The 19274-nt window shown below is 41.5% G+C and overlaps 1 protein-coding gene across 17 annotated transcripts in view; it reads left to right on the top strand.

Moving 5' to 3' along the window:
* VPS41 (VPS41 subunit of HOPS complex) overlaps window positions 1-19274 on the top strand; it is a 188163-nt gene that overhangs the window by 67395 nt on the left and 101494 nt on the right. For all 17 annotated transcript variants that reach the window (XM_089315632.1, XM_089315643.1, XM_008261661.5 and 14 more), the window contains one exon: window positions 12316-12390. In XM_089315632.1, coding sequence (XP_089171758.1) covers window positions 12316-12390 — 75 coding nt within the window. The remainder of the gene's footprint in view (window positions 1-12315; window positions 12391-19274) is intronic.

Genomic DNA, 19274 nt, shown 5'->3' with positions numbered 1-19274 from the left:
AATGAGAAGTGGGTATACTGGAAGCAATGGAGGAGAATTCAGATACCAGGACGTTTTGAGGACCAAAGGGCGTGAAGTGAGGGAGGGATTGGTGCCCTTCCCCTGAGCAGCATTGGTGGTGTCAGGCAGAAGACGGCTTGTGTTCATGAATGGACCCAAAGAATGAAAGGATTTAGAGAGCCTGTCCTTTGGCTACCTTGCATGACTGGGGCCTTGTGTTGTTAAAGATTTTTTTTATCTTCATGCATTTCGAATGTATAATATTTAGAATTTAATGCTGCTTGAAGCCAGATGAGGAGGGTATCTCTCATTTTCTTAGAGAAATTTTTCAAATCTCCCTCTCCAGTTTTTTGTCATCCTTGCTCTTTTGAGATTTAAAGTTTCCTCTCATTTCGCTTAAGGGGAAGCATATTGTAGTAACTGTCATTCTGTAATGTCACTCGTGACAATATGCAGTAGGTCCCTGTTTTTGTAGTCTGGGAATGGAGGGAACCTAATGTGCTAGGGAGGATTGCTATTGGGGCCATCAAGAGCAAATGAGTTCATCTTTATTTATTATCTTACTCACCCGTATTTATTTTTAAGATTTTATTTATTTATTTGAGAGGCAGAGTTACAGAGAGAGAGACACACACACACATAAAGACAGATAGAAAGGTCTTCCATCAATGGTTCACTCCCCAAATGGATGCAACAGCTGGAGCTGAGCAGATCTGAAGCCAGGAACCAGGAACTTCTTCTGGGTCTCCCATGTGGGTGCAGAGTCCAAGGACTTCAGCCATCTTCCATTGCTTACCCAGGCCATAAGCAGAGAGCTGGATTGGAAGAGGAGCAGCCAGGACATGAACTGGTGCCCATATGGGATGGTAGCACTGCAGGCAGAGGCTTAGCCCACTGTATCACAGTACCGGCCCCAGCAGTATTTTTTTTTTTTTTTTTTTTGAACAACAGTTATTTATTTGAAAGGCAGCATTATACACACACACACACACACACACACACACAAAAACACATCTTCCAACTGCAGGTTCATTCCCCAAATGGCAACAATGGCTGGGGCTGGAGCTTCTTCTGGGTCTCCCACATAGGTTACAGGGACTCGAACACTTGGGCCATCTCCCACTGCTTTTTCTGGGCATGTTAGCAGGGAGCTGGATTGGAAGTGGAGCAGCCGGGACCTGAACCAGTGCCCACAAGGGATGCTGGCATCCCAGGTGGTGGCTTTACTCCCTGTGCCACAATGCTGGCCCCCCGCAGTGTTTGTTTAGCTCACTGTGCTAGGTTCAGTTTTAGAGAGTACCCCCTATGGGGCCGGCACTGTGGCTCACTTGGTTAATCCTCTGCCTCCGGTGCCGGCATCCCATATGGGCGCTGGGTTCTAGTCCCGGTGGCTCCTCTTCCAGTCCAGCTCCCTGCTGTGGCCCGGGAGGGCAGTGGGGGATGGTCCAAGTGCTTGGGCCCCTGTACCTGCATGGGAGGCCAGGAAGATGCACCTGGCTCCTGGCTGGATCAGCGCAGCGCGCCGGCCATAGCGGCCATTTTGGGGATGATCCAATGGAAGGAAGACCTTTCTCTGTGTCTCTCTCTCTGTCTATAACTCAACTTGTCAAATTAAAAAAAAAAAAAGAGAGAGAGAGCAAGTACCCTTGTCACTGCAGAGGGAAGAGAGTTGGAGGGAAGCCATGGTCCACAGGGTCAGTTGTTCCAAAGCAGTCAAGTAAAATTAGGCTGGAAGACCTTGCTTCGGCCTCAGGAAGTTCTTGGTAATGTTGGTAATGTTGGGCAGAGCAGCTGGCAGCAGGGGGCAGAGGGTGGGCTGCATCCAGTTCCTCTGACAATCGGCAGTGACAGAGAGATGAGGTTGGGGAGCGTTGACTGGGTGGCTTTCCTGAGGACTTGGCTGGAACCCTTCTATCTTCTCTTCTGTTCTTCTAGAACCTATATTTTGGGACTTGGAAGAAAGCTTTGCAGAATTTCTCCAACTTCAAGATTGTTTATAGTTGTATTCTCTGTCTTGAACCAAAGGATTTAATACTAAGGATGAAATCTTAAATAGCTGAGAAGATTTGAGAGTTTATGGTTCAAGGTTAGGCCATTTTGACTTTGAAATAAGTCAGTGAGAACAGAAGTGTTTGGTTCTGGGTTTGTTCTATGCTGGTGTTTGAAATTAGTAGAAAACCTGCCATTTAGGGGTGTGTGCTTAAATCCGGATGGGGCTCTTGCTTACCTCCAGAGTGTGGTATCAGTGGAGAGGAAAAAATAGCAACAAGATGAGCTTTCCCCACGGAGGCAAGAACAGACCTTTGCTTTTCACACATGGACTGTAAGTGTGGCCTGCTTGCTAAGTGTGGCTAAAGACCATGAAGCCGCGTCGGCAGCCGAGTCGAGGCTGGGATTGCTAACCAGTGGCTCTCCGAGAGACCGAAAGGAAAATCCCGTCTTGTGTTTCTTATTCACTTCACTCCATGTCCATGGGGATGCAGCATTTGTGAAGGAATCAATTATCCATTTGTTAGTCAGAGGAGCCTTACAAATTCTACATTAGCAGATTGATTTCTTAGGTTCACTGTTGGGGGACCGATAGCTTAAGGTGGGATGACGAGGAGTGTCAGGGGAAAAGAAGTTGCCACAAAAGAACACCATTAAAAGCAGCTTTCCAAATGACCATGAATTTATTCCTAATTGAAGTGCTGACATAATCCATACTAAGTGTATTTATTTCAAGCATCTTACATTAGGTCATTGATTATCACATGAGGTGTACGTGTTGGTTAATTTTGCTTTTTCTTTAAATTTAAGAACATGAGGCTTCCTGTAGTGAACTTGGATTTAGAAGGTGTGTGCTGGTCCTTGCCCCCTGCTGTGTACTCACCTTTTTTTTTTTTTTCCATTAAGGAAACATTTTTGTATGTTCTATAGTGTCAGCTTGACATTATTGATTTTTGAACAAATTCACTTATATTGTCCAGAATTCCAAACATGCCTCCATTAGGAATAAAATTGTAGCTAATGGAAAATGCATCTGAGACCATTTTTCTCTGGTCTTCTTTTCCCTGTGCCCTTCTCTTTCCCACGTTTACTCCAGTGTCCACTGGCTCTGCAGGCACACTTGCCAGCTGGTCTTTAGATGGGGCATCTTCTACTCATCATCTGTTCTGGGAAAAGGTAAAGAAAAATCAGTCACTGGGAAATCCAGAGTCCCACTTCGTCATTTCCTTCCCAAGTTTGAGGACATCTCACTACCCCCTTCTCTTTTTCCTATTTCTTTTGCTGTTGTTGTATCTTGGTTTCTAGTATATAGAAATGGAGTAGAAAAGGCCCAGAAAGACAGTTGTCACACATTCACACTCATCTGCAGAAAGCAGATGCTGACCACATGGAAGTAAAGACTAAGAGTGGTCACAAGAAAGTGGGGGCAGGGGAAGCAGGTGTAAAGGGAAGTGGGGTAATAAATAGGAACCAAAATACAGTTAGAGGGGCCCATGCTATGGCACAGTGGGTTAAAGCCCCGGCCTACAGTGCTGGCATCCCATATAGGCGCCAGTTCAAGTCCTGGCTGCTCCTCTTCTGATCCAGCTCTCTGCCATGGCCTGGGAAAGCAGTGGAGGATGGCCCAAGACCTTGGACCCCTGCGCCCGCGTGGGAGACTGGGAGGAAGCTCCTGGCTCTTGGCTTTGGATCAGTCTAGCTCTGACTGTTGCGGCTATTTGGGCAGTGAACCGGCAGATGGAAGGTCTCTCTCTCTCTCTCTCTGCCTCTCCTCTTCTGTCTGTGTAACTCTGACTTTCAAATAAATAAATAAACCTTTAAAAAACTGCAGTTAGGTAGCAGGAGTGAGTTCTCATGTTCTGCAGCACAGTGCAGTGACTATAGTGTAAGAGAATTCACTATATCCGGTAAAGGACTGGAAGAGAGGAGATCGAAGGTTCCAGCACCAAGAAATGATAAATGTTTAAGGAGATGGAAATGTTAATTTGATTTGATCATTACATGTTGTATACATGAATCAGATTTTTACACTGTAATCCATAAATATCTGTAATTACTATGTGTCAAATTTTTCTAAAGAATAAAATAGAAGGGAGGAAAAAAAAAGTGGTAGGTATATGTAGCCATTGCATATTTATGAGCAGGGGAGCTGTGGATGCCAGGCCAGTTGCATGCTTATTGCATGCAATACTTGTAATAGAAAACCTCTTACATTTTTGTTTTCTGTTAAACATTGTGGAGAGCTGTTATAGAATCAGAATATGCATAGTGATGTTATCACTGAAAATAAAGATACCCTTCAGAAACATTTTTCAAATTTGAAGCAGTATAAGAACAATGTCCATTTTTGTGCATCCTGGCTAAAACTAGGTGCCTAAAAAAAAGCTTCACTGATTCCATAGACCAAATACCTCAGTGCTTTAGTTTACATGTGCTTGTTGTTAGTGAGATTGACTCTTGTTCTTTTGTTTTGAAAAATAGATTTATTTTCATTTTATTTGAAAGAGAGGCAGAAAGACAGAAAAACATAGATAATCTATTGGTTCACTCTCCAAATGCCAACAACAGCCAGGAGTGGGCGAGGCTGAAGCCAGGAGCCAGGAACTCCATCTGTGTCTCCTGTGTAGGTGACAGCGACCCAAGAATTGCGTCATCATCGCCTGCCTCCCAGGATGTGCATTAGTGGGAAGCTGGATCTGAACTAGAAATTCTGATATGAGATGCAGATGTTCCAAGCAGTGATTTAGCTATTGGGCCAAATGCCTACCCCAGACTCTTATTCTTGTTTACCTATAATTTTTACTCTCTTTCTTGTGAGTTGACTGTTGGTTTGATTTTAGTGAGTAAAAAATTCGAATTTCTTCATAAACTACTCTTAAGAAAACTAAGATGTGCAATAAACTCCAAAGCCATTGGTGTTTTACATAGCAAAGGGTAAATATCCTTCATTTTTAATGACTTCTGAATCAATTTAAAAATTACGTGTCTCCCAGCAGTGAAACACTCTATCTCAGGATTCATGCTTAAAACTTACAGTTTAAGATTAGGGTTTTTACTGATGTATTAACTAGCTTTGCTCTTCAGTTGTATTTAATTTGACCCAAGAGATAGAAAATATTTGTACTCTCACTTTAAGACAAAGAAGGGAAGGAGGTAGTAAATCATCATGTACTGCCTACTTCATTTTCTCAATGAGTCAGTCCCTGCGATTGCATTGACTTGGGGGAAGATATAATTCAAGTATAATTTATAATAATTTAAAGATAATCACTAGTAAAATAAGAGTAGATTGAACAGCATCTAATCCTGGATAGAAAAGAGAATTTGAGCAGTGTTGCAAAAAAAATAAATATGAAATGAGGAAATATAATTTGAAAAACTATAACATAGCAACTAAGGCAAGGCTTGATGTTGCAGATACTGTTGCTTAAAAGATGTCTAGCTCTGAAGGACATACATTCCACAAAATGATAGAAGCAAAAAGTAAGAGGCGAGAAAAATATACTATAAATGAAAACAGTGTGATGGTGATTGATATGTGATGAAGATTAAGGCAATAAGAACATTAATCAGAGAACATATAATGCTGTATTTACATTTACAAGCTAACAGGAAAAAATAGCAGTTATACCCTTTGAAATGTCAAATTTATATGGGATCTAATATCCAAGTCAAAAATTCATTTTAAATTCAAGAAGAAAAGAACAAAACTGCTTGTATTTGTGATATAGTTTAGCCTATTTTTGTCTGTTGTGTAAGTGAGATCATATTATATGTAATTCCAAAAGTTTAGGGTGGTGCTGGCATTTAGTCTATTGATTAAGATACCTCTACCCCACATTGGAGTGCCTGAGTTTGGTCCTTAGCTTTGGCCTTTGATTCTATCTTCCTGCCAATACCCAGCCTGTGAGGCAGTGGTTATGGCCCGGCTAATTTGGTTCCTGGAACTCTGTTGGAGACCTAGATTGAGTTTCCAGCTCCTTGTTACATCCTGGTCCAATCCTGGCTGTTGAAGGTATTTGGAGAGTGATCCAGTGAATGCAAGGACTCCTTCTTTCTTTTGGCTTTTCAAATAAGTAAATACATACATTTTTTCAAATTCATTAAAAAATGGGATTAAAACATGTTTATTTTCATGCTAGAAGTGTTGAAACCCAAGGCCAGCATTATGGCTTTGTGGGTAGAGCTGCCGCCTGTGACACTAGCATCCCATATGGGTGCCAGTTCATGTCTCAGCTGCTCTACTTCCAGTCCAGCTCCCTGCTAATGGCCCAAGTGTTTGGACCTCTGCCATCCACATGGGAGACCTAGAAGAAGCCGCTGGCTCCTAGCTTTGGCCTGGCCTAGTGCTTGCTGTTGTGTCCATCGAGGAGGTGAACCAGCAGGTGGAAGATCTCTGTTTCCTCCCCTCTCTCTGTAACTGACTTTCAAAATAAATCTTTAAGAGTTTTTAAATCATATTAATATGTATTAATAATCATATTAATATATATATGTGTGTGTGTATATCCTTAAAAGTTTATGGAAAATACATACTACAAGAAAACTATGGACTTCAACATTTTTTACACCAAAAAGAAACACTTTTTAATGCCATTTTCCATGAACTTTTCAAATTATATGTCAGGAATGAGGCAAACATGCTTACTGTCATTGCTACTCCAAGTCATTTACTCCTAGAGTAAAACTGTCAAACAAGGATAAGACCCCTAAGGGGAAAAGTATGGCACTTTGTTTGGAGACATTGAAGAAGACCCAAATAAATAGAAGAATGAGCCATGTTTATGTATTAGAGGTATCAAAATTGTCAAGATAACAAAAGGAAAGTTGTCAACATTTTGCCATTAAGTGCAGGCAGGTGCATTTGCTACCCATTACATTTGTTAGCCAAAGATACCTTTGTGTGTGTGTGTGTGTGTGTGTGTGTTTGACAGGCAGAGTGGACAGTGAGAGAGAGAGACAGAGAGAAAGGTTTTCCTTTGCCATTGGTTCACCCTCCAATGGCCGCCACGACCGGCGCACCGTGCTGACCCAATGGCAGGAGCCAGGTACTTATCCTGGTCTCCCATGGGGTGCAGGGCCCAAGTACTCTGGCCATTCTCCACTGCACTCCCTGGCCACAGCAGAGAGCTTGCCTGGAAGAGGGGCAACTGGGACAGAATCCAGTGCCCCGACCGGGACTAGAACCCGGCGTGCCGGCGCCACAAGGTGGAGGATTACCCTAGTGAGCCGCCGCACCGGCCCAAAGATACCTTTTATGATACTGAGGAATTTATCTCCTAGCATGCTGAGAGTTTTTGCCAAGAATGAGGGTTGAGTTTCATAAAACAACAACAGCAACAAAACTTTCTGCATCTTTGAGATGATCCTATGAATTTTCTTTTATTAATATAGAAAATTATATTGATTAATTCCTCTGTGTTAAGCCAGCCTTGTGTTTCTGTAATAAATTTTTGGCTTTTCTCTATATGTTGACTTTGTTAATAGCTTCTTCAGGATTTATCCATTTATGTTAATGAATGCAATTTGCTTATATCTTCTTTTTCATCCTTACTGAATTTTGTTATAAGAGTGTACTGACTTGGTAAAATGAGTTTGAAGTGTTTCATTTTAATTCCATTCCCTGGAAGAATTAATGTATGATTGGAATTTGGTATTCTTTGAATTTTTTCTCATGAAGTTAATATTCTAGTGACTGAGCTTGATTATAAATAAAATACATAGTAAGATAGGTAGTGATCAGGGCTGAGGAAATAAGAAAAACAGTGAGGAGTTATAAATGTTTTGGTAAAATGTTAAAATTTTAGATAGGTGGGCCAGTGAGTCATGATTTCTGGGGGAGAGCAGGTGGACAAGCATTCCTGGTATCAGGCGAACAAAAAAAAAAGGCTGAATGGCTTGAGAACCTTCAAGAGGTCATCAGGAATAGAGAAAGCCAGGGGGAGAGGAGATGAGGTCAGATGTTAGACGGAGGGCTGGAGCTGGATCATTCCTGTGAGGTCATAGTAGAACCTTGGCTTTTATCCTGAGAAGAGAGGCCAGTGGAAGGTTTTAAACAAAGGAGCAACATCTTAAAAATCTGCCAACAGCATCACTCTGTTGACTTGCTGAGAACAGATTTCTGAGAGTTAGGGCAGCAGGGGGATAAGTAGTCAGAAGATTATTATGAAAAACAACATAAAAATGGTGATGGCTTGGGTCATTACGCAAGCTGTAGGTGTGGTGACGTGTGGTCCAAGTCCAAATAGATTCTGTCTTACCAGGTGATGGGAATTGCTGACCAGTCCCCTGTAGACCGAGAAAGACAGGAGCCAGTGTGGGTGCAAGGTTTTTCCTTGTGCAGCTGGCAGAACATAGGCGTCAGTAGTTGAGAAGGAGGAGGCCCTTCAGAAGGGAAAGTTAGGACCTTGGCTTTGGATATATTTTTACTGAAATGTTACCAGATGTGTGAGTTTATATAAAATAAACAGTCTTTATGTTGTTTTGGAATAGGGAGCTGTCCAGAGTGGGGTTATAGAATTTGGGAGTCATTCCATGACCTGGGAAAGAATACCAATGTTGAGAGTATAAATGTAAAAGAGAGGAGGTATGAGGACCGAACTCTGGTGTCTGGAGATCAGGGGGTGATGTGTTGGCACAGCAGAGACTGAGAAGGAGCTGCCAGAAGTCTAAAAGAAAGACCCGAGAAGTGTGATGTGCCAGAAGCAAAGAGAAGGGGTTATCAGCAGTGTTGCAGTCTCTGGGTAAATTAGGACCATTAGGATTGGCAACGGTAGAGTCATTTTATGCTTTTTTTGTCTAAGATTAATTTATTTGAAAGGCAGTGTTACAGAGAAAGAGATCCTCCATCTGCTGGTTCACCTCCAACATGGCTGCAATGACTGGGCTGGGCCAGGCCGAAGCCAGGAGCTAGGAGCTTCCTCCTGGTCTCCCATGTGGGTGCAGAGGTCCAAGAACTTGGGCCAGCCTCCCCTGCTTTCCTAGGCGCATTAGCAGGGAACTGGATTGAAAGTGGAACAGCTGAAACTCAAAGCTGTGCCCATATGGGATGCCTGTGCTGCAGGCCATGGCATTAACCCTCTGCACCACAGCACTGGCCCCAAGTCATTTTGTCTTAAAACTCACAGGGAAGAACAAATATTTGAGAAAAGCCAAGGAAAATATGAACACTGGTAACTGGGACCTGTCACGGCAGTTATCAGAGTGTTCTGTACACTCCTCATAATTAAATCAATGTTGACTTGATACAGAAGTGACGGAGGCCATAACTGAAAACTCAGAAGGTCAGCACAGTGTATATAAATATTCATTATACAATAAGCATAGTTCCTTTAAGAGCAGAAGATGAATTACTAAATGAATAGTGGTAGCCCAATTGGGTATTCATTTGGAAGAAATCAAATGAATCCTGAAAAGATTAGACTTAATTAAAGAACTAAAGCAATAACTATCCTTTAAAAGAAATATGCCACTATGCAATGTCTGAGTGAATATTATGCCTCATCCCCTAAAAGTAGTAAAAGAGCTCTTATAAGTTGCCAAGGCAATAGACATTTTAGTAGAGAAAATGAGAGATGTGAACAAGCAGTTTACAGAAATGCAAGTTAGTTAGTCAAGAGATTTAAGAAAAATGTTTAAGTTTATTAGGGAAGTGAATCAATGAATATTGATTATTGGCAGATAGAAACCAAAAAAAAAAAAAAACACTTTTATTGTTAGCAGAGTTATGAAAGAAAGAGGATTCTCACAATTTTTAGGTCTGATTTTTCCCCCCTGTGATGTTACTAATGTGATGATACACATAATTTCTGTTCAGGGAGAAACACATTGTAATGAAAAGTTTGGTTTATTTGTGCTTGGGATACATTGTGCAGCCTTGCCCCTAAGTGGGCTTTAGTTGACTCACATAAACTCTTGAGTTCTTTTCCTCATTCTGAGGTGGAGGTAACCACTATTAGCAGACTGCTTTATTCTCTGGTAGATTTCCAGATCATGTGTATACAGGAGGCCATTAGAAATGGTACAGTGTGATTACTATTAGGACAGTACCAAAGTCCAAGAACTAGTCAGACAAATTTTGCCATATATATGAAAGGAATTATACTTCTAAATGTAAACTGTGGTCAAGAAGGGCCTTAATAGAAGGCTTGGCTTCCTGATTGCATTCAGCATTGGGTCTCAGTTTTGTGTGTGCGGGAACAGTGCTGTCCACTCGAATATTCCTCACTAATGAAAATGTTCTGTGACCCGTCTGCTTCCCAGTACAGTAGCCTCTCTCAACACAGCAGATGTTGAGCACCTGCCTTGTGTTAGTGTACCTGATGAACTGTATTTTTAATTTTACTTACTTTTAATTAACTTTTTAAAATTGTCACATGTGAGTTGTACAGCATTGGACAGGATAGGAAACTTAGGCTGCACGCATCCATTAAACTTTAATTTGAGGCTGATTATAACCAGGTTACAATTAAATTATAATTAGAGGTATGTGTGGTTTATATGAGGGAACTTCAAAAAGTTCATGGAAAATGCAATTAAAAGGTAAGTCTGTTTTGGTATAAAAATTTTGGAATTCAAGCATCATTTTTTCATTATGTGCTTGAAGACTTCTTTTTGTTCCTACTAAAATGGATATTGAAATTTTGTTTAAACAAAACAATAAGGAAGCTGTTAACAGGAGATGTTCAATTTGAGGAATTTAGAAGCTGGACACACAGACTTTAGCCAGCAGTCAGCTATAATCTGCTTTGTACTTCCCAGTTCCACTTTGTCTTTTTTTTTTTTTTTTTTTTTTTTTTTTTTTTTTTTTTTTTGGATTTATTTATTTACTTGACCGGCAGAGTTAGAGAAGGAGAGGGAGGAAGGGAGGGAGGGAGGGAGGAGAGGGAGAGGGAGAGAGAATTTTCTATCTGCTGATTCACTCACCAAATGGCCACAATGCTGGGACCGGGCCTGTCGAAAGCCAGAAGTCAGGAGCTTCTTCCAGGTCTCCCATGTGGATGCAGGGAGCCAAGTGCTTGGGCCATCTTCTTCTGCTTTCCCAGGCGTGTTGTCAGGGAGCTGGATTGGAAGTGAAACAGCTGGGACTCACATCAGCACCCATATGGGGTGCTGGTGCCCCAGGTGGCAGCTTTGCCTGCTGTGCCACAGCGCTGCTCCCTGGTTTTGACTCTGTGGGTTCCTTACTGCACCACACCAGATTCCCGGTGCAGTACACATCTCTGTGTCTTCCTTTTCAGGGTGCAGCTCTGCTCTTTCCTGTGCCATGGGCTTTGTGTATCCTCCTGTGGAACTGATCAGACACTTGCCTCTTCTAACAGTCTAGGAGCTTTTATGGAACTAGCTTGTTTTTCATGGACTGATCCCAAGAATGTTGTTGGTGTCACATGTGGAAATTAATGGGAAAATGGCTTCTGTAGCCAGCAGGCTCAGCTTTTACGTGGGAGTGACTCCCAAGAGGCAGTGGCCTTTCCAAGGTCTAGGAGTGTCAGTCTGTCTTGACATTTGCTTCCTGGCTTGGAGATACATTCTAGTTGAGAACTCAGCATTTCATTTTTTCTATTTCTGAAGCAAGTCAAACAACACTTATTTGCATGCTCATGTTGTAACTGCTATAGGCATATGTTTCTTTTCACGGTTAGTTTGTTCCTGCAGTGCTTTGTATAAAGTAGTTGGGAACTGTCATTATTTAAGAAGCTTGCTATTTTTTAATGTTAGTATTCACTGATTTTTTTCTTCTGTTAGAAAAATTCATCTGTGTGAATATTTTAGTAAGCATACATAACAAAGTGTAAAAATATTTAAAATACAATTGTGTGATTACTCTTTGGAAAACACATGCAAAGTAAGAAGCCTGATTCCTATCCTTGCAGATTTTTAAATTTGAGATAACTCAAAAGAATGGGTCTGACAAAGTTAATGTCAAGTAGGCCCTTAGGTTACCCCAGAAAATACTGAGCATAAATAAAAAATAATTAGAAGAACAAATATGTTGGTTGATGTGACAAACTAAAACTTTCATTTATTTACGTAATGGTTGTTATTTTGGCTTTCATTTGTCTTATTCTTTTAAGGGATTTTGGTGGGGAAAGAAATTTAGAAATGTGGAGTAAATGCAACAGAACAGATTAAAAAGGCATATAAGCATAACAGCTAATATTTCGCCAGAATGTCAGGTAGATGAAATAGATTTCCGAGGGCAGGGGTGGCTGAGGGGCTGAGAGTCTGGGTTTCTGGCCTTACCACGTCAGTTTCACATGAGCAGACATTTGTTTATTGATAGACATTTTTCTGAAGTTCTGTATGTCCTCTCTTTGTGTTTTATAGAGTCCTGTGAAGATAAATCAGATTAGCCTGGATGAAAGTGGAGAACACATGGGTGTGTGTTCAGAGGATGGCAAGGTAAGGAGACAGCCTGGTCACATGAAGGTGGCACTCTGAGTTTGAGGGCTACAGTTTTACCCGACCTCAGGTGATCGGAAAAGCACTCTGCTTACGACATACCTGCGTTAGGGAGACCTTGATTATTCTTTTTGAGTATTGGACTTACTTCCGATTGCTCATAATTAAAGTAAAATATATTTTTGCACAAATGTGCCTTAGGAAAAGTAATTACAAGAATGTCAATAATGTAACTGGTATGAAGCTGATTAACAGCTGTGGTATGGTGATGTGTCAGCTCGGTCATTACTGCTGTGCCACTTCTACTGCAGTGACTAGTCTGCAGTTCTTGCAAGACAGTAGTTTAGGGCCTCTGTGCCATAAATCCACAAAATTGGATTTTGTGGGCATGATTTCTGTGGGCTGGTGGTTTTCATTTTCACACACAAGTTATGAATGTTTCTCTTGAATTATAGAATCTTTTGATAAGCAATCATAGTTTATCAGAAAAATAAAGTGTCTTACAATGGCCACATTAAATAAATGTAAAATCAATATATGTACAGTTTTCTAAAAATCTGGCACCTACTTCCTCGACCGAGGACATACATCACTGGTGCAGTGTATAACTAACAATTATCAGTGCTTCTTGCTGATGTTGAGCTGCGACATTTAGTGGTTGTGGTGATTGATTTTCCACTTATAAGAATGTCTTCTTTGTTTTTAAGTCGATGGAAGTCTTTTCTAACTGTTGGTGTGTGATGATAAAATTCTAACACACAGTGTATTTAAGCCACTTTTCTAAGGTAACAGTTTTAAGAAGAGAGTGCATTAAGAATTGTTATATAACCTACATCTTCCTTACTGAATAGCGATTTCCTAGTCTAATTTTGTATTTTTTTAAACTTTTTTATTTTATTTATTTGAAAGTCAGAGTTACACAGAGAGAGGGGAGGCAGAGAGATAGAGAGTGGTCTTCCATCCGCTGGTTCACTCCCCAGATGTCCGCAAAGGCCGGAGCTGCACTGATCCGAAGCCAGGAACCAGGAGCTTCTTCTGGGTCTCCCATGTGGGTGCAGGGCCCCAAGGACTTGGGCCATCTTCTGCTGCTTTCCCAGGCCTTAGCAGAAAGCTGGATAGGAAGTGGAGCCGCCGGGTCTCAAACTGGTGCCCATATGGGATGCCAGTACTGCAGGCAATGGCTTTACCTGCTACGCCACAGTGCTGGCCCCAACTAATTTTGTATTTTCATGTGCTCTAAATTCAATGGATCATTAGCAAGAATAAATTAAAAACAATACTAAGTGTGAAAGAAATATGCCCATTTATTTCTGCTAACAATGTTAGACCCATTAATCTGTTAACAAAAGCAATATGGAGTCCTCTTGACATACAAGAATGCATTTCATACATCTAAGGCTAATGTTGTGCAAAGAGTCTTTTAAAACAGTAATTGGAACACTCCTGCTTTCCAGAAAGCACCATCAAATTTTGCAGTGCTTTCTAAAATTCTGAGATGAGCAGTTGTGAGAGATGAGGAAGGAGTTGGTTTGTGCAGAAATTGAGAAGAATTAGCCTCATTATTGAAACATTTTTGTGTTCCTGTATTTATAAAGAAAGATGGTTTCATTTTTTTTAAAGCAAAGGATTCTTTCTGGGCTGATATCAAGTTAATTAAACTGTTTGGTCACAGAGAATATTTATTTTTTGAACTGGGAATGAATTTTTACTAAGTATTTGTCTAGAAATTTTTAAAGCTTTCAATGTTGAAGAATTATTATTAAATGTATCGGGGCAAAATATTTTAACTGCCAGCTCTGGTGGATCATGAGAAGACCCTGAAATATCTCACGGTATACTTCTTGGAAGACACATCTGTTTTTCTATTTTGGTAAAATTTATAAATGCTATATTTTGGTGCAGAATCATTGTATATTTTGAAAAATGACTTTCTCATATATTCTATTAGCAGTAGTAGATTTGAAAATAAATCTTACAGTACACCTTACCATTTGTGAACATTGAAATGCTAGTCTAGAATGATGTGGTATAGTGGTTAGTGAAGATAAAAACATAAAGTTGTCTACAAGGATACACTCCAGATATCCAGATTAATGAATCTTTAAGTGGTGATTGTGATTTGTTTTTCTTTCTTTAGTGTATTAAAGAAAGGATATCTTTGGTATTTGCATTCAGTTTTTTTTTTTTTTTTTAAGATTTACTTATTTGAAAGGCAGAGTTAGAAAGAAAGAGATCTTCCATCCGCTGTTTCACTCTCCAAGTGGCCACAACAGCCAGGACTGGGCCAGGCCAAAGCTGGGAGCCAGGAGCTTCTTCCCTTTCTGCCACATGGGTGCAGGAGTCCAAGTAATTGGGCCATGCTCCGCTGCTTTTCCAGACACATCAGCAGGAAGTTGGGTCAGAAGTGAGATATCCGGGACTCCACATTGTGCCCGAATGGGATGCTGGCATTGTAGGCAGCAGCTCAACCCATTGTGCCCCAACACCAGCTCCTGCATTCACTTATTTTTTTTTTTAAAGATTTGTTTATTTATTTGAAAGACAAAGCTACGGAGAGGCAAAGGCAGAGACAGAGAGGTCTTCCATCCACTGATTCACTCCCTAGATGGCTACAATGGCTGGAGCTGCTCCGATCCAAAGCCAGGAGACTCCTCTGGGTCCTCCACGTGGGTGCAGGGGTCTAAGCACTTGGGCCATCCTCCACTGCTTTCCCAGGCCACAGCAGAGAGCTGGATCAGAAGTGGAGCAGCTAGGTCTCAAACTGGCGGCCATATGGGATGTGGCACTGCAGGTGGTGGCTTTACTTGCCATGCCACATTGCTGGCCCCTGCACTCAATTTTCAAGTCGTAATTCTGTGACTCACTGCCAGTCTTTTTTGCCTATGACCTCTCAAGGCTTGAGTGCTGCATTTTTGAGAAATACACAAGTATATCATTTGTGCATGCAGTTTCATTTTGTTAGCTTGTATTTTCACTTAACTTTCAGAATAAATACATACAAAGTTTATTTTCTGACCTCTTGCCTATGTTGCCTTTGTATATAAACTAGACTCTAATTTAGTATAAAGTCCTCGGTTGAAATATTTTTCTGTCTAAAATTTTGGAGATGTCATTCTCTTTTTTTCTCACTTTTTAAGACATGTCCAAGGACAGCCTACTTCTGTTCTTTTATAAAACATTATATATTTTTTTCATCCTGCACTGGAGCTTGGACTTAGAATAATTAGAACACGGAAATAATAATGATATTCTTGTAATTTCTTCTTGTCTAGAGCGTAGCAGGTCCTTTTGATCTGTATGCTGAAGTATTATTTTCATTTCAGGAAAGTTGACTGCACTTATAATTTTGATTATTGCTTCAGCTCCATTTTTCATTTCTTCAAAGAATTCCAGCAGTAGTTTAAGGCTGGAGACAGTATTGCTTTAGAAGCCATGAGCACAGCTGTGCGTTCTAGCTGCTGGGGCTGGCATTCAGCTTTGTGGAGGTGGCTTGTTGCCTGGCCTCCCAGTGCCCCCAGTGACTCAGCTGGGTGGTGGGCACAGTGGGACGCCTGTATGGAGATGTTGTATTACATATTGACTGTTTCTATTGGAACCATTCATCTCTAATCCTTTGCAATCTGGCTCTTCCCCTCCTCCATTATTGTTCAAGGTAAGAGGGAGAGTGGACAAACAGTGTTTGCTTTCTCCTTTTGTAGACAAGTGGTCACGTTGCGTGTTGCTCCACGTGCATTCTTTGCTTTCTCATTCTTTCTGCCTTCTCCTTTCTCTGCAGTCAGGGACAGTTTCTGTACTTATTTATTTTCTTTGCCAGTGTGCTTTTCTTCCAACATCCATGTCATCCCTTTTTAGTTTGGGGGTAGATTTTTATTCCGTTTGGCATTTCTGATTTTCCTGCAATCAATCTTTCCTATTTTCATATCAGCCTGATAAATACTTAATTTTTTAAAAATGTATAACCTCATGCCATGCCTCTAAAGTCTCAGGCAGTATGGACTGGTGATGAGGAGTGAAGTTACCCTGCCACCCTTTCCTGCGCGGCGTCAGGAAGGTTACCTGTACCTCTGTGTGCCTCAGTCTGTTTCCTTCCCTGTAACGTGAGGATGGAAACCAGCAGCAGCTTCATTGATTATGAAGGGATTAAATGAGTTAGTACATATAAATTGTTTGGAATAGTACCTAGAAGAGAAAAGCACTTAGTAGTTGTTAGTTATTTCTGTAATCATTATCACCCTCACCCTATTTTTCTGTTCCAGGTTTCTAGAAGTCTTTGACTTCTTAGGAGGTTGCCAAATATTTTTATAGTTTTTCTTTGGTTATTATTAACACAGTTTTAAAAGCATGTTTGTTTCTCCCCCTTGCTCTGAATGTTTGGAATGGTGGTGTGCAGTAATTTTTAAAGTTTATTTATTTATTTGAAAGGCAGAGCAACAGAAAAAGAAAGATCATCTATCTTCTGGTCCACTCCCCAAGTGCCTACAGGAGCAGATGCTGGGCCAGGATGAGGCCAGGAGGCTGGGACTGCACTGAAGTCTCCCACGTAGGTGGCAGGTGGCAGGGACACAAGGGCTTGAGCCGTCGCCTGCCGCCTCCCAGGGTGCATTTAGCAAGAAGCTCTGTTGGAAGCAGACCTGGAACTCCAACCTGTGGTGAAATGAGGTCTGGCAGTCACAAGTCACTGCACCACAGTGTCCACTCCAGTATTTTATTTTATTTCATTTTTTTCTTTTTTGACAGGCAGAGCTAGACAGTGGGAGAGAGAGACAAAGAGAAAGGTCTTCCTTCTGTTGGTTCACCCCCCAAAGGGCCGCTACAGCTGGCGCTGCACTGATCAGAAGCCAGGAGCCAGGTGCTTCCTCCAGGTCTCCCATGCGGGTGCAGGGCCCAAGCACCTGGGCCATCCTCCACTGCCTTCCTGGGCCACAGCAGAGAGCTGGACTGGAAGAGGAGCAACCAGGACTAGAACCTGGTGTGCCAGCGCCGCAGGTGGAGGATTAGCCTAGTGAGCCGCAGTGCCGGCCAACTCCAGTTTTTTAAACAGACCTTGTATATAATTTTGCTTGCTTTTTGAAAAAATTAATTTAAACAAATTTTTTATTCACTCCAGAACAGGGTGAGGAGTTCTTTTTGAACCTGAGTAATCACACAGAAGCAGTGTGGCCCTAGTTATTATAATGTTGGGTATGGCAGAATCATCCTCTTCAAAACCTTAGAATGAGAAGATTTGGGGGAAGTAGAAGCCTCTCTTGTCATCACCCCTTTTTGCTAATACTGTACCCTACTGTTGTCCCTCTGAGAGAGCCAGAGAAAGAAAAAGATCTTCTATCTGCTGGCTCACTCCTTAATTGGCAGCAGCCCAGGATGGGCCAGGCTGAAGCCAGGAGTCAGGAACTCCATCTGGATCTCTCACAAGGATGGCAGGGGCCCAAGATTTTAGGTGATCTTCTCCTGCCTTCCCAGGTGCATTAGTAGGAAGCTGGATTGGAAGCAGAGCAGTCAGGACTCAAACCAGCTCTCTGATATGGGATTGCTGGCATTGCAAATTGGCTTACCATTCTGCACCACAACACCAACCCCTTGGGTCCTTTTTACTGCCACTTGACATGTAATGGCAATTCATGTGTCTGTCCCCATTCTAATTCTTGACTTGTTATTTTTTGATCGGATGTTTGAGAGGGGCTGTTATGAGGAAAACACTAACTGGGGGCTGGGATCACGTTCTGGCCACCTCAGTCCTGATTCCTCTGCATCACGGGGGCTGTTGCCCCGTGTTCTGAGTGATAAATTTGTAGATTCCATGCCAAAGGGAGCAGGATTACACACTTTCCTCACTTTCTCATGGGGAAAATGTCTCTGTATTTCAGGTACTAAAATACATCACGTACTGTCTATGGTGCTCATGACTCTCTGGGTTTATTTTTAATGGAGATGCCTCTGAGGCGTGGCAGCAGATTAACTGTGAGGCCCACAGTTTCGAATTCTTTTCCTCATTAAGTGTTTTTGTGGCAAATTCAAGGAAGTTGTCAGGTCTGCAGGGAATGCCAATTTCAAAAGGAGCCCTCTATTGTAACCTTTAATTATATGGTTTTTTTAAATAAAAGATTTATTTGTTTATTTGAAAGGCAGAGTTAGAGAAGAGATATATAGAAAGAGATCTTCCACTTACTTGTTCACTCCCTAAAAGGGCACAATAGCCAGGACAGGGCCAAGTCAAAGCCAGGAGCTTCAACCAGGTCTCCCATATGAATGCTTTGTTTTAACCACCATTGTATTAGAAGAACAGCCTATGCTTATACATTTTTGTAAAAGTACTGGCTTTGTACCCTTTAAATGAGGAGAAGCAAGGAGGTGATGGGGCACACATGTATTTGCCTTGTCAAGAATACATAGGAAGAGACAACCTCAGGGTAAATCAAATTTCTTCTGTGTTCTACTCTATCATGTGCTGTTCTTGGAACCCAGATAATATACCTGGCACAAATGAATGAGAAGAGTAGTCAGAAAGTGAGCAGAGTATGTTAAAGTGGACAAATCTGTCTCCAAAAATTATGACACAAGTCAATGTTCTGCTGAAGGAATGAACCATTCATTAACTTGCCAAGATTACAAAAAGAAGAAATTGCAAGTTTAGATAGTTCTTTATCTATTTAAAAACTGAATTTGTAAATAAAAACCTGCTTACAATGAAGCCCGTCCTAGCCCATTTGTAGTAATTTGTCAACAACAAAAATTTCTTCTTCCTTGTCCTACAGCCTTGGAAGGCCGCTGTCATAGCACGGTGCTTGCATTGGCTGGCTGGTGCGGGCTGCCCTGCCTGCTTCCAGGATAGTGCCTGGTCACCGTGTCCTCACCTGATGGAGGGGACAAATGCTGTCATCTAACTT

This window comes from Oryctolagus cuniculus, chromosome 16 (assembly GCF_051225735.1).
Source record: "Oryctolagus cuniculus isolate XC-2025 breed Fujian yellow rabbit chromosome 16, ASM5122573v1, whole genome shotgun sequence".
NCBI lineage: Eukaryota > Metazoa > Chordata > Mammalia > Lagomorpha > Leporidae > Oryctolagus > Oryctolagus cuniculus.
Note: the sequence above shows the minus strand (reverse complement) of the source record. Positions and strands in the feature narration are given on the sequence as shown.